Source organism: Dendrobates tinctorius, unplaced genomic scaffold (genome assembly GCF_039654945.1).
Source record: "Dendrobates tinctorius isolate UK_male_01 unplaced genomic scaffold, ASM3965494v1 ptg000075l, whole genome shotgun sequence".
In the NCBI taxonomy this organism is placed as follows: Eukaryota; Metazoa; Chordata; class Amphibia; order Anura; family Dendrobatidae; genus Dendrobates; species Dendrobates tinctorius.
Window position 1 is genome coordinate 36,586,371 of NW_027361743.1, and position 15,091 is coordinate 36,601,461.

The 15,091-nt window shown below is 44.1% G+C and overlaps 1 protein-coding gene across 2 annotated transcripts in view; it reads right to left on the minus strand.

The window, feature by feature from the left end:
• HSPH1 (heat shock protein family H (Hsp110) member 1) overlaps window positions 1-15,091 on the minus strand; it is a 32,953-nt gene that overhangs the window by 11,517 nt on the left and 6,345 nt on the right. For both annotated transcript variants that reach the window (XM_073583174.1, XM_073583173.1), the window contains exons 2-11: window positions 13,235-13,292; window positions 10,570-10,710; window positions 10,363-10,485; window positions 10,032-10,131; window positions 8,624-8,757; window positions 7,290-7,534; window positions 6,728-6,956; window positions 3,557-3,663; window positions 1,522-1,655; window positions 323-531 (exon numbers count right to left, since the gene is read on the minus strand). In XM_073583174.1, coding sequence (XP_073439275.1) covers window positions 323-531; window positions 1,522-1,655; window positions 3,557-3,663; window positions 6,728-6,956; window positions 7,290-7,534; window positions 8,624-8,757; window positions 10,032-10,131; window positions 10,363-10,485; window positions 10,570-10,710; window positions 13,235-13,292 — 1,480 coding nt within the window. The remainder of the gene's footprint in view (window positions 1-322; window positions 532-1,521; window positions 1,656-3,556; window positions 3,664-6,727; window positions 6,957-7,289; window positions 7,535-8,623; window positions 8,758-10,031; window positions 10,132-10,362; window positions 10,486-10,569; window positions 10,711-13,234; window positions 13,293-15,091) is intronic.

A 15,091-nucleotide genomic window follows, 5' to 3' on the forward strand; every position in this document is an offset into this window, starting at 1 on the left:
AAACTTTCTACCAAGCAGTGTTGATCAAAATGTATTGGAGCCTCAGGGTGGAAAAGTCAGGTGCAAAATGTCAGTGATATATCTGGGGTTGGATCTCTCCCTTTGCATTGGTGTATGTATCACATGAAGATGTTATAAAACCAAATTTGAGGCACAACAGGAACGCCCCCAAAATGACTTATTTCTGATTTTTGAGTGCAGATAAATTTAACCCAGTGACTTCTCTCGATATAAACTGTCTTCCCCATTACCAATCCATCCAAGAGACCGCACTCCTGTCCTCCTAGACCCAGCTGATCCCAGGAACTCTACAACTACTTACATCCTCTTCCATAGCGTCCGCTGAGCCTTTGTTCTTTGTTTTCACACCACTTTCTGTAGCTTGTTCATCACCTTCATCCACCTCCATTTTCTCTACCACAGAAGCAGTAGAAACGCTAAAAATGCCGTGAGTGTTCACACGAACCTTCACTTTCACTTTAGCCTTTTCGCCGTCTTTGGATGAAGAAATATTCTGAATGAAAAACTGACCTGTGGACAGAGGAGTTTCGGCTTTAGATTTTCCTTAGAGAAGCATTACGTAAGACACACAGTGTTGTCACACATATTTGGCCCAAATATAGATAACCAGATATATCCGACCTTGCGTAGTAGGTCATAAATGTGTGAACAGAAAGAATTCACTAGTCAGCTTTTTAGCCACTAGCGTTCATATATACACCCGGCCAACATACCGTATATACTCCAGTATAAGCTGAGGCACCTAATTTTACCACAAAGAAAAAAAAAAAAAAAAAAAGAGAAAATCTCATCCACATCCTGGTACCCCTCATCCCCATCCTGGTACGCATGGCCCCCCTCATCCCCATCCTGGTACCACTCATCCCTAACCTGGTATACATGGTACCCCTCATCCCTATCTTTGTATGCATGGCCCCCTCATCCCTATCCTGGTATGCATGGCCCCCTCATCCCTATCCTGGTATGCATGGCCCCCTCATCCCCATCGTTACCTTCCCTGCACTCCCTCGCAGCATCTTATTCGGATGCCAGCAGCTGCTTTAGGCAGGGACATCATGCGTTGCTTACAAGCCGAGCACAGCTGCCGGAATACTCATCGCTTCCCACACCGGAACTATGGGCATGGAGGGCAGTGAGTAGTCATTGCTATTAAGTAGCATGCACAGTGTCAGCCGCTGGGCAGTCACGCGTGCCAGCTACAAAAGAGAAATGAATATTCACCCCCCTCCACTTCCACGAGAGTGGAAAGGAGAGAATATTCAGTGAGTATAGGGGTTAGCTGCAGCAGCTGGCTCCTGCTTTCTGTGACCCGCTGCTGCTCCCCCTCCATCTTCTGGACCCTCACTTGAGTATAAGCCGAGAGGTGGCGTCATTTTGAGCACAAAGAAAAAAAAAAGTGCTGAAAAACTCGGCTTATACGGGAGTATATACAGTAATTGTTATTGCAAACTAAACCAGAGAATTGTCAGTTCCTGCAGCGCAATCCTGAATATACCGTACCTATTTTAGCTTCTGGATAAGGGACGCTGACAGGGTCAGAATAATAGGCCTCCAGCTGGAAAGGAATCTTTCTGTGGAAAGTGAGGACTTTTGAGAAGGGAGCTGCGTGGTTCTTGTCGAAGACTTCATGGAATCTGGAAATGATTAGGTTAAGATCATTAATGAGTCGTTTATTAATGTGCAGCTTTGTAGTAACTAACGTAATCAGCTATATACTTCAGCCTGCATTTACATGGTCCCGTGGCTAACCCCCCCACCTCTATTTCCCTTTAGGGGAATATAGTAAAAGGTCCTTTTCTTGTCTTGCAGGCTGGATCGGGGGCACACATGCAGCATTGAAGAATGTTGTATATAGAGGCTTACAGGTACTGGTCTTCTCACATATGGGACAAACCTGGTGATGGTTCCATCTGTCAGACATGAGCTACACCAATATGCAGTGGAAATACGATGAGACGCTCACATAAAAACACGTGTTCCATACTATATTAACAAATAAAATAATACTTTTGGATATTATGCCATCACGGAGACTGTCTCATGATCATCCTTCAGGAGCACAGCGCTCCCTTGCCTCTCAAATTCCTGATGGTTGGGGGCGGCAATCACAGTCATGATTGACAGTATGGATCAGCGGGTATGATTGCACTTCTGGTCTGAAATGAGTACTCGCCCAGCTTTGCCTCTGCAAAGAAGCGCAGTCGGACTGCAGCTGGCAGAATACAGAAGTCCGCCCACCTTTAGAGAAGCGCTCACACACTCTAAGAGCTCATGCACGTGACCGTATTTTCAAGTCAGAGTACGATCTGACAAAACATCAGAACGCACCCTGACCACGGAGCAGTGCATATGTCAGATATTTTCCTCGGACAGAGCTAGGAAGGAGAAAAACAAAAAACACGCAGCATTGCAGAGTCAAATCTAATTATCAGATCACACTCAGCCATGCAAGTCCATGAGTTTTCAATAGACTTTGGCATGTTGCTTTTTTTATTTTTTTTTTACAAGCACTTTGCAATCTTATCCATTCAACAAGAATGAGAATAATCCTTCAAGTCAGTAGTATGGTTCGGACTGACAGATCCAGAGCTGAATTTGCAGTGTCCTGCACAGCAGGCGAACGTGAGCACAGAGCAAGTGCTAAAAGGGATCTGTGCCCCTATCCCAGTGATATACCATACCTCTAAGGCTGCGTTCACACGTATCATTTTATTGCGCTTCTGCGGCAGTTTTAAACACGCGATTTTGCCGCGAAAAATAAGCATCCCATGCATTCCTATGGGATTCCGCAATGCTGTGCTAATGCTGCAATTTTTTTCCACGGCGGAATTGCTTCGCGGTAAAAAAACGCAGCATGCTCATTAATTTAGCGGAATCACGGTGATCCCGCACCCATAGGAATGCATTGTTCTGCTTACTTTCCGCATGTGGCTGTGCACACCATGCGAAAAGTAAGCAGACCATTTGCAGATGGTACCCATGGTCCGGAGGAGAGGAGACTGTCCTCCCGGCTGTGGGTACCATATCCCTGTAAAAAATAGAATTTAAAATAAAAAATATTGTTATTCTTACCTTCCGGCGTCCCGCGCAGCCTTGCCACCTCTCTCCACGCTCCCGGTCCCAGTAATCCTTTGCAAAAATGACCGCGATGGCGTCCGTTCTCGTGGGATCGTGACGTCTCGCGGTCATTCGAGATGACGGCAGAGCACGACGTCATCGCGAATGACCGCGAGACGTTGCGATCACGCAAGAACGGACGCTACCGCGGTCATTCTCGCAAAGGATTACTGGGACCGGGAGCGTGGAGAGAGGCGGGAAGGCTGCGCGGGACGCCGGAAGGTAAGAATCGCTAGTTTTTCCGCGGGAAAATCGCGGGAATTTAAAATGTGATTTTCCCGCGGAATGGAATCCGGAATTCTTGCGGTAATTTCGGCGAGAGTCTCGCTACGTGTGAACGTAGTCTAAAATGAAAGCTCATTTTCAAAGAAGGCTTTCCAGGGATGTTAGGCAACAAATTTACACCATTTCTTCTCACCCTTCCAGCTCATCTGCTTCCATGCGCCATTTCAGAGAGATGGGATAGGGTACGACATCTGTGACCGAAAACTCTCGGACTCTGAAGGCTGGAGACAGAATTGCACACTGCAAAAGAAAAGTGACAGATGGTCACAGGCAAGAAATTGTGCTAAAGGAAAGCGGCGCACCGTCAAAATTGCGCAGCGCAGGTCAAAGCGCAACTAGCGCACGATCTGCGCACCCTATGCTAAAGATAGGGTGCGCCGATCGCAGGCGCCGCTGTGCGCTAGGAGGCGGCGCTACAAGCAAGGGGCGGGCACGCCGGGCAGAGAGCCGGCTCGGGGGCGGAGCTACCCCCGGCCGTGCGTGCGCTTAAAAAGCGCTAATGTGAAACCAGCCTAAGCAACAGCTCTGGGAGGGTATTCTGTCCACATGCAAAACAACTGAAGCACAAAACATCCAAAAACTGACAAATTCAATGGACGAGAGAGTTCAGAAGCTTCTTTCCAACAAGGGGTCCTATGTGCAAATGTAACATCACCTAGAATAAAGTTTTGACTTGAAAACTGTTTGATTTCATTTTGTAATAAGCTGATAATGCTTATAATTTCACTATTGACCATTTTTTTGTTCAAAATAAAAATAAAAAGGTTGAAAACTTTGCTGTGCATAATAATTTGGAACATGCATTTTGAGTGTTTATTTTTAAAAATATACTGTTTTCATAGGCAGTTTGTTCAAAACCATTGCAATTATACTAGAATATTAGATGACTGGAAAATAACAATGACTGCAATTCATATAGGTAATTTAGAGAAAATATAAGGAAATATTTCTTGCATAATAATTTGGAACACAGTGTAATCAATATTTCTTGGAATAATAATAAGTTTCACAATTGGATGAGATTAAAAAAAAAATGTTTCTATGCCGAGATAATCTTTTAAATGTGCCCCTGCTGTGTCTGATCATGCAGAGATGCTCCAACCTGTGGCACATACCACAGCTTCTGGCAAGGGAAGGAGAACAAGTGAATATACGGACCACAAAACCCAGGGTCACAGCAGCTTCTGTTAGGTAACATTTCCCTGTCCATTTATCACAGGGTCGAATATTTCTGCTGTCACCCCAGTCTTGTGTGCTTACCATTAATAAATAAGTCAGTGACATGAGCTCAGCGGCCATCAGAGGTTCCACGTCAATGACTTGATTCATAATCAGCTCCCAGGGCTGGTGACTTTGCAGAAAGATTTGCTCCTGTGATAAAACAAACAGGACAATGTGTTGTTTCACCTATACTTCCTCCCTTGGCCAGAACCTGTGGTCTGTGCTGGCCAGGACCTGTGGTCTGTATGGTCAGACAGAGCAAACAACAAGGACAGTACAGTGTGGCGCATATCTCGAGGTGCAGTGTACACCTTAGCACATCTCTGAAGGAAATCTGTCACCAGGTTTGTGCCACCTAATCTGAGAGCAGTAGGTGACATCACTGGAACCAGGATCTCTGTCTACATTCTGAAGCTCTTAGATTGTGATAAATTATAGATTATATATCTAACACACAAGGAAGAAACCGGGATTTTATCAAAACTGCAGTACACCATGTTGCTGCTCTAAGCTTAGATGGCAAAAACCTGGTAACAGATTCCTTTAGTGGTGTCCCACTGCACTGCATTTGCTCAGTCTCACCACTGTGTATGTATTGTGAAGCTCGTTCTGTGTATTTTCCTATGAGGGTGACCTCATGTCTCAGAATCATAGATTGCCAGAGCAGAGCATGTGCAGCAGTGGCCTGCCCAGCCACCTCTCTAAAGCTGTATAGAAGGGAATAAGCATTGTTTCCTACATTGCTCAGTGGTTGTCTTAGGCCGGGGTCACACTTGCGAGTGTGATGAGAGAAACTCACGCGGAGTCTCTTGCATCGATACCTGGCACTGCTGCCGGCACCCGGGACCGGAGAGCTCAGCTGCATAGAAATCAGGGCTGTGGAGTCGGAGTCGTGGAGTCGGTGTTCATTTTCGTGGAGTCGGAGTCGGTATAAAATGGACCGACTCCGACTCCTAAAATATATAATAAATTGGGTACAGTAATTCAATGCAGGATGTGCTGAATATTTTTTAATAGGAGTTTGGGAAAGTTATGAAATATCCTATAAATGGCTGTTCTATTCCTGATCTAAGGCTACATTCACACACAGCGTTTTTCCTGTGTTTTTTCGCTGCAAAAGCTGATAATCTTTTTAAAAAACTGCATCACCAGAAAGGTTTTTGAGCTCATAGATAATGTTTTCAATAGCAAAAGCAGATTAGAAATCTGCTCTATCTATCCATTTATCCATATCTGTCTATCCATATCGTATCTGTACCAAAAAGAATGAAAACCGGGTAGTACACCAATATATATTCTGTTCTATCTAAATATCTTGATTATTGGATCATAAAAATGATTAAATGTCTGAGGTTCACATTGTACTACAATAAATTTTTCACTTAAATATAAGCAATATGTGTGGGAGTCGGAGTCGTGGAGTCGGAGTCAGGGAAATTGAGGAGTCGGAGTCGCAGGTTTGGCTTACCGACTCCACAGCCCTGATAGAAATAAAAGCAGCCGCACACTCCGGTCCAGAGTGCCGGCGGCAGCGCTGGGTGTTGATGCGCGAGTTTCTCACATCACACTTCCAAGTGTGACCCCGGCCTTAGTCTGCCTTTTCTCTGAATGCTGCCCCAGCTTGGAGCCAAGCCAAGCCTTTATCAGGGCCCTCTACATGCAAACCCTAATTAATGGACTTGGGAGCAAGGAAATGCTAATTTTAGGAAGCCCTGTCCCATATATCTTTAAAAAAAACCATGTACTAATGGAAAGCATTGGGACCTTGTATAAACAAGTATCCAAGACAGGTACAGTATATATCATTGCCAGTCTCACATGGACGCATGCTGTAGTGCACCCCTCAAACCCCAGAGCAGCACAATGTGGAAAGGCAGCTTGTATGAAAAAAGGAAATACACTTGTTTTGGCCAATATAAAGGATATTGAGATATTAATGGAAATTAGTGGGCATAGCATTTTTTTTTATTTGGGTCTAGGGACCAATAAGACTATTGCAAAACTTGACATACATTTTGGGGAAAGATTTATTCCCCCCCCCCTTACCCCCACACACACAGTTCTCATCTATTATATGTGCTACCTGCAGAGCACAGCCTCTTGCAACAGCTTCATCTGCATTTAAAGTGGTGCTGACATCTTTCCCAAAAAACTTAGCAATGCGCTCCTTCACGGCTGGAATACGAGTCGCACCCCCAATGACTTCCACTGCACCGATATCCTCTACTCGGAGTTGAATCTGATCCATTAGAGAGCACAAGGGGACATCGATTCTGTGCAAAAGCTCCGCACATAAGGCTTCAAACTCTGACCTGGAGAACACATAACATTCATCAGGTAACATGAATCGCTAACAGGTCCAAGCTGGAAAAATAAGTGCAAAACTGAGAAGGACGTACTTAATCAAATGAAAGAAATATATCACAAGCCATTCCCAACTTTGGTGAACCTCCAAACTCAAAGCTAAAGGGGTTGTCCAGCGACGTTAACTTCTCCATCAGATGAGTGGCACCAAAGAAGTCGAACATTTGCAAGGACAAGTGCACGATTGGCAACATGCGCAGACTTGACGTCATTGGCACCACTCTTTCCAATGAAGAAATGAGCGGCGACAGACAAACCATTTAAAACAATAAAACGCTCACCTGTTCATCCGACCGGACACGTCTAGATCATTCATGAAGCATTCAATATTCAGCGGAAGATCGGTGCTGTTGCTGCTCATGAGCTTCTTCAGCTTCTCGCATTCCTGATAGAGGCGCAGCACAGCCCGAATTTTAGATTTCACATCCAACTTATATTTAGTTTTGAACTCAACACAGAAATGTTCAACCAGTTTTTCATCAAAGTTTCTTCCTCCCAGATATGGATCAAAGGCTGTGCCCAAAACCTGGGGAAGGGAAGACAAAAGGTAATGTGATCATATATTTCAGAGGAGATGTCCGATCTCAGAAAATACAAGTCTGCAGCCTGCTGAAACGTGATAGTGTGCACATTGCGAACTGTCACGATGCCTCCCCTGTATTCCAAGTGTGTGGTCACGAGCAGACCAGCTCACCCAGCTTCTCACAAGAATTAGTAACAGAAGTGAGATGAGACCGACTACTTGGCAAGTGACCCCAAGTATAGAAATCTCCCACCCACAAGGGAATTACAGGAGAAAAGTGACAGTGTATGCATCGCACTCAATCACGTATCCGCAGTAACACACAGTGACCGCAAACTTTTCTTGCGAGACTGGACAATCCCTTTAAAATGACGTTTCTGGAGAAAACAGCTTGTATGATAGAAACAGAGTAAAGTGAGAAAAAAAGGAAATGCAGAGTAATCCCAACAACCATTGAGAAATGGCAAATTACATGCTCGAAAGTCCCTTTAAAGGAGTTGTCTGAGACTAACATTGACGGCTTATCCTTAGGAAGGGTTATCAATGGGGTGGGGACGACACCCGGATCCCCGGGAACAGTTGATGGGTGAGAGTCGGCCGGAACTTCTCAGTTACAAAGGAGCACAGCTCAGCTCTATCGACTGTACAGTGGTTGCAGCCGGGTGCTGCAATCTACCCCTTATTGATTTGAATAGGGAGCAGACGTCCAGCACCCGGCCACCACCAATACACAGAGCTGTGCAACTCCGTAACTGAAAAGCTCCAGCTGCCGTACCCCAATGATCAAACATTTATGACCTCTAAGGATAAACCATCAATGTTAAAGGGAACCTGTCACTAGAAAAAAGGTTATTAACTGGCAGATATGAAGGTAATCTGGAGGTTAATAGCGTTATTATGCTGCCCAGCGCTTAATCACACTGCCGCCTCCCCTGTGACTGAAACAGGAACACTGAAGGGGAGAATAAAGTTCTTTGTCTCCAAAGCATTCATTGTTAAAGTGGACAATGCTTACAGCAACAAAACGTATTTAAGGTAATGAATCTCTGAAAATAATTGTTGTCTTGTCTACAATTATTGTGATCACTGTACCTTTAATTTGCCCTTGTTAAAGGCACAAGCAGAAATCTGGAAAGATGAATGTCCCATATCGGCAAAAACCACAATCTTGGGTTTCTCATCAGGTTCTGGGAGATCCTGCTTGTAAATGCCATAGTTCAGGGCAACTAAAGAAAAAAAAAAGGGTTAAAGCAATAGGTGTACACAAGGTGATTGATACAATGGTTGTAAAACTAAATAATATAACAAGCCTGTAACCAAGGAGCTAATTGTGCTGCAGTCTCATATAGCGTGTATTTGCTATGAGACAAGTTCAGGTAAAACACTTAATAAGGGTAGACCTTATGCTGTCGTCATGGTATTACCAGGCGCTCGTTATCACTTTGCTTTTTAGCTATTATTATAAGCCATAACATGCTGCATTGTAACGACCAATGCAAATACTAAATAAAGGTCATTAAAGGGGTTATGAAACGCTTCTCAGGCCCCTGCAGTCAGTTATTAGCAGATTTGTATTATTGCACCGGTGCTATTCAACCCCCTTCATGACACCGGTTTTACATATACGGTGCATGTCAGAAGAGGACGCATGAAGCGGGCTCCCGCAATGAGTCCGCCATGTACCCAGCAGGTGATGACTCTTACAGCCGGGACCTGCCCCTAACGATCGCGGGTGGAGCAGCGCTCTTGCCTGCGATTGTTAAATGCCAAAATTACTTTTTGGGTTGCTGCAATTCCACAAAAAAAAAAAAATTCTTTAACAAGCGATCAAAAAGTCACATCTATCCCAAAATGATACCAAAACTGATGTCTAGCCCCACAAAATATAAGCCATCACACAGCTCTATTGGCCAAAAAATAAAAATGTTATGGATCTTGGAAAATGGGGGCAAACCCCAATTTTTTTCTTCCCCTCAAACTTGTCTTTTTCACCAATAAAAAAAAAAAAACAAAAACTGGACATGTAGGGTATCGCTGTAAAACTACTGATGAGGAGAATCATATTGCAAAAGCAGTTTAAAAAAAAAAAAAATGTAAAACTAAAAGCAATTCCCAAACTGCATGATTTGCACAATTTCACAGCACTTGGAATTCTTTTTCCCATTCTCCCACACACTATGTGGAAAATGAATGGTGTCATTTAAAAAAAGTACAGCTTGTCCTGCAAAAAAAAGTAACAAAAAAAAAAAAAAAAAGTACGGTATATGGACAGAAAAATAAGAGTAATGTTTAGCTCTGGGAAAAAAAACAAAACTCAAAAACGGACATAGGCTGCAGCGTTAAGGGGTTGATTGTAATTTGTGAAAGTGATGGGGGTTGTGGTCATCTCCGAATGAACCGACATTCATCTGGCTGGTAGAATCATATAATCCGGCATACAATAATCATAGTTCTTTAACCTGGCTACAAGGTAATCAGACTCCCAAAAGGAAGAACTTACCTGCTGTCATATCGTTCATCAGTTTTAGGCAGTTCAAGCCGACTATCTGTGCCGAATCCAGCACCGACCTTCTCTCAGCATCTGTGAAGAAGGAAGGAACCTGCCAAAATGAAGAATATGGTCTGTATGACATTCAATCCCAGTCACCATACACCACTCGTGCCCTGCACAGGAGGGAGCCTGCAGAATATTACTGGGGTGTTCAATGGTTACAGAGTAACGGTCTAGAAATGATCGATTCTCCTTGTCCTAAACTAAGGACTGCTACCTCTAGCTGTTGTGAAACTACCACTACCAGCATGCATGGACTGCCACAGTTGTCACTACGTACAGATATGACACAGTCGGTCACTGGCTTCTTCAGGTTGCTCTCTGCAGTCTCCTTCAGTTTTGTTAAGAGCATCGCCGTGATCTGTTCTACACTGAATACGTGCGGCTCATCCATGTACATCACCTATCATAATGGAATAAAAAAAAGTCCCACACTCAGTGAGCACTGAAATAAAAACACAACTACCGAAAATTACTAGAAACATACCCGCAATCCCATTCCTCCATTATTTGTTTGGACCAGTTCATATGCCAAATTATTCTTCTCCTTCTGGATGAAAGGATCGTTAAATGCTCGGCCGTGGAGCTTCTTGAAGCTGGATACGGTGTTGGTTGGATTTGTGACTAACTGGAAAAGGAGAAAATATTTATGGAGATTAATTATTGATGATTTAGCAGACAAAAGATGGAGAGGCAGCGCCCTGCGAGGAAGCCCACGCGAAACGTGCGTCGGGGCTGCTGACTCATTTAAGTAGCATTACATGGGCAAGGATGCCTTTTTGAACAATTTCTATTTATAGATGGCTAAGGTTTAGATGCTATGGTATTTGATTGGATGCTCAATAAATGAGGTATTGTGATGAGCTAATTTTTACCAATAATATTCCCTCATATCATTTTGAGGGTTTAGGTATTTTTTGAGGCACTTGCACTTTAATGTGCAGCAGCTTTGATATTTTTTCTGGATAAATATTACCAGGCATTTAGTACCCATGTCTACTCTATAATTTTAAGAGGAGTTAGTTTTTTCTTCCACTGACGCCCTGATTCTATAATCCTTGTCTTTACATGAAATATACAAGCTTTTTTATTGTTCTGAATAAATTTTGCAGTTTTTGAAAAAAAAAGAACCATTACTCCATGTTTTTCTGCTATGCGGAAAAGCTAGAGAGGGTGTGATTCATCTAGTTTTATTTATTTAGCCTTCTGACATATATTGGCCAGTGCTGTTTTAATAGTGGAGAACCCTTTAAAAAAAACAAAAATTATCCCCACCGCCTTAAAAACCAAGATGTTTAATACAGATGTAGAGGAAGAAAAATCCCAACTGTGCCCTCACAGCCACCTATGGGTGCCCAGTTTCCAAATTGGCAGCAACTCTGTGACGTTTCCTAGAAAGGAATAACATTTCTTCTTGTGGAGAGTGACATGTCAAGCCTGACATGCCAAAGTGAGGAGACTTAAGCTGCAATGCTCCTCTGGGAAATATGCAAATTGTCTCTTCAGAGAGGAAAAGAGGACTAGAACTTTAGCGTCACCTATTGAAAGTAGCAATCCTAAAAGTCAATGGCGACCTTTTAATGAGCCTTGTCACATGACTTAGGATAAAAGTCACTCTCCGCAAGGAGAAACGTCACCCCTTGGATCCCGATCAGACGCCTCCCACCCAGCCAAACCAGATCTCATTCTTTGCTCCGATGAGGGGCAGTACCCTGAAACAGTGTCTGCAAATTGAGATTCTGGTTTAGCTTTCAAGCTAAGTCATGTGACAAAACTTGGAGAGTCGATATTGAATTTTAAGAATCTTGCTACTTCCTATTGGTCGCGCTAGAGTTCCAGTCCTCTTCCTCTCGGCATATCTCCTACAAGGATGGAAAGCTGGTCAATGCAGCAGAAATGATCGCCGCTTCCCAGGGGATACAACATCTCATTACCTAGTTCTCATACATGTGTCTCTGGGCGCTTTCTACCAACCTCACAGAATACTAGTTTAGTAAACCTCGAATGCTTGACTTGCGAGGCGAGAACTGAGAAACCACAAGTATAAATGCAGAGCAGATGTGCTGCTGATGACAAAAGTATCTAAAAAGTTGAACGAGCACGGTCCTTATTCCTCAGCTGATCACGGCTATCTTTACACGAGCCAATGATCGGGAATTAGTGTCTTACAACACGGCTCTGCTGGTTACTGGCCCTTGTAGAACAACCATAAAGGGAACATGTCAATTCCAAAATCATCTAAATCATGCTGCCGTCTTACTGGAGCAGTGGCTAATGGGAGAAAAGGAAGTTATATCCTCCCTGCACCACATGCTTCCAGTCATCGGAGTGGTGCCGGGAGCTGTTACCATAACCGGTCACTATACAGAGAGTGCACTGTAATCGCTCCACTGTACAATGATTGACAGTCTGCTCTGCAGTGTGTGTTCGCAGAACAGGCCGCCAATCAATTTGCAGGAGAGCGACTACAGCATGAATAGAGTATAGCGAGTGGTGACTAACTGCTACCTGCACCGCCCCGATGACCTGAAGTGAGCCACTATAGAGAGGACATGGTCATTTTCTCCTTTTAGTCTCTGCTTTAGTACATGACTTACAATTATACAAGCCAGTAAATAGCGGGGTTTTTTTTTTTTTTTTTGGACGCAACACCCAGCTTTCCAGAAACAGCTAAACCTAAGCAACAGGATACGCAATTGCAGGGAATCCCATCAGAAGGGTACAGGACCCCTTTAAAGGGAACCTGTCACCAGAAAAGTGCTATTAAATGCACACGGGGTTTATCTGCAGGTTAATAGCGTTCCTAACCTACCCGACTCTTGCACTTAGCCGATTGCTGCGGGGAGAAAATTAACACTCTCATGAGCGGTGTCCCGATTTCAATCAGGGGGGGCAGCGCCGCCGAGGGCTCAGTCACCGCTCTGAATATTCAGAGTGGTGACTGAACCTGCGCCAGCGCTGCCAATGTGACAAACCGGAATGCTACAGGGGGAATAAAGCTAATTTTCTCCCTGCGGCGTTTGGCTAAGTGCTAGCGCCAGCCAGCATAATAATGCTATTAACCCCATATCTGCAGGTCAACCGCGTTTAATTTTTTTTTTTTGCGGAAACAGGTTCCCTTTAACTGTTTACCAACAGTTTAAACAACATACCTGATTTTTTGCAGCAACGCCGATCGCTCTGTTCTTGGTTCCAAATGACACCACGGCCCTGAAAATAAAACAGCAGTCAGCCAGAAAAAAATGGATATTAGAGGCTTTAGACGGAAAACATCTCCCGAAAGGCATAAAGGGATAATAAGAGCCGGAAATCTCCCGGAGCAGAAATCAGAATGCTCCCAACACAAGGAAATAAAGGATCCAATTATCATTCATAAGTGATGAAACCGAGGGGGTGAACGGGAACTTTCAGCAGATGCCTACACGTGATACGTTAGCAAATTCTATGTGGGCACTGCAGCTGTACACGTGGGGGCCAGAGACACTCATCTCATTAGATATTATTAGGCCACCTAGTATATAGACTCATTATTACACCCTGGCAAATGACACCACATGTCCTACACCTTGCACCCATCTCACAATCCTTGGGACACAGGTCAGGACATCATGGAGGCGGCAGGTGACGAGGACGTGAATTTCGGAAGATTTCAGACACGGATGATGATGATGATGATGATGATATGAAGTGCTTATATCTACATTTACTGCTGCAAAGAAGTCCCTGCCACACGCAAGATCACAGCACCCAGCGGGAGGATGTATTCTATAATGGCACCTAACATCTAACGCATAGCCAAATGCTGGAATCATTCCCTGGCGAACAGTCAATGATAGAATATTGCCAGAGCGTCTACATTACAGTGTCAGGTCGGCAGCAAAGAGTTAATCGGATAGTGTCAGCCCCGCGGCACCTGTGGGTTATTGACTCGTTTTCCAATGTGACATGTAAGATACAGGACTTCACACCACACAAGGTCCTCCGTCTTCTCCGTGCACCCTACAGACATCTCCACTATACAGCTACATGATGTCTGGATATTATACAGGTATTACAGTCCAGGCGGGAAAACCACGCATGCAAAGTAGACATGTGGGAAATGTTATGTATTTTCTGTGTGACATAACTATCTGGATGTAAAGGCATAAAACTTTAGACTTTAAAAATAGCAAAATTTCAAAATTTTCATATTTTCATAAATACACCCATATCATAGCGACCAAAACTTACCACCATCATGAAGTATAATGTGTCATGAAAAAAAAAAAAAACCGTCTCAGAATCTATGAAGCAAGAGTGGTCAGACTTCAATGATTTGGCCTGGTCACTATCCATACGTCCAGGTGGCCTGGTACTTACCGACCTTAGATGTATGGATATATGTCGCAGCGATTTTGCACACACAGAGGCCCATGCACCCGGCACGTTAACCCCCTAAATACTGTGATCAATATCGACTGCAGAATTCAAAGCAGGCAAGCAGAGGGAGGGGGCCCACTCTGCTCTGCGATCAGAGCCCCCGGGACGTCACCGACCGTTGCCATGGTGACCTGATGTGGTCATGACAACATTCAGGTGCCCAAACTTGCTAGATCAAGCTCAGGGCATAATATAGTAAGTCAGCACAACGCTGATAGGCTGTAAATCACAGCCACCGTACTGCTCCATCCGGGAAAAAACAAACAAACAACAAAAAAGTTATTGCTCTCAGAATAAAGCGATTCAAATATACCGTATTTTGCGGATTATAAAGAGCACCCCAAATTATGTGAAGTAAAATTGGAAAAAAAATATATTTTTTTAAAAATAAGATATTGGTGCCTCTTATAATCCATGCGTCTTATTGCATGCCGGGGTGGCAGCTGCAGTGAAGCGGGGTCTCAGGGTCGCTGCTGGAGGAGGCAAGAGTGGGGTGATGCTGCAGGCTGGGAGGAGGAATGTTCTGATGTGCGCCGCTGCAGGTGAAAATGGCTGCAGTGCTCTGTGGTGTGGGGGTACTCCGCCGACAT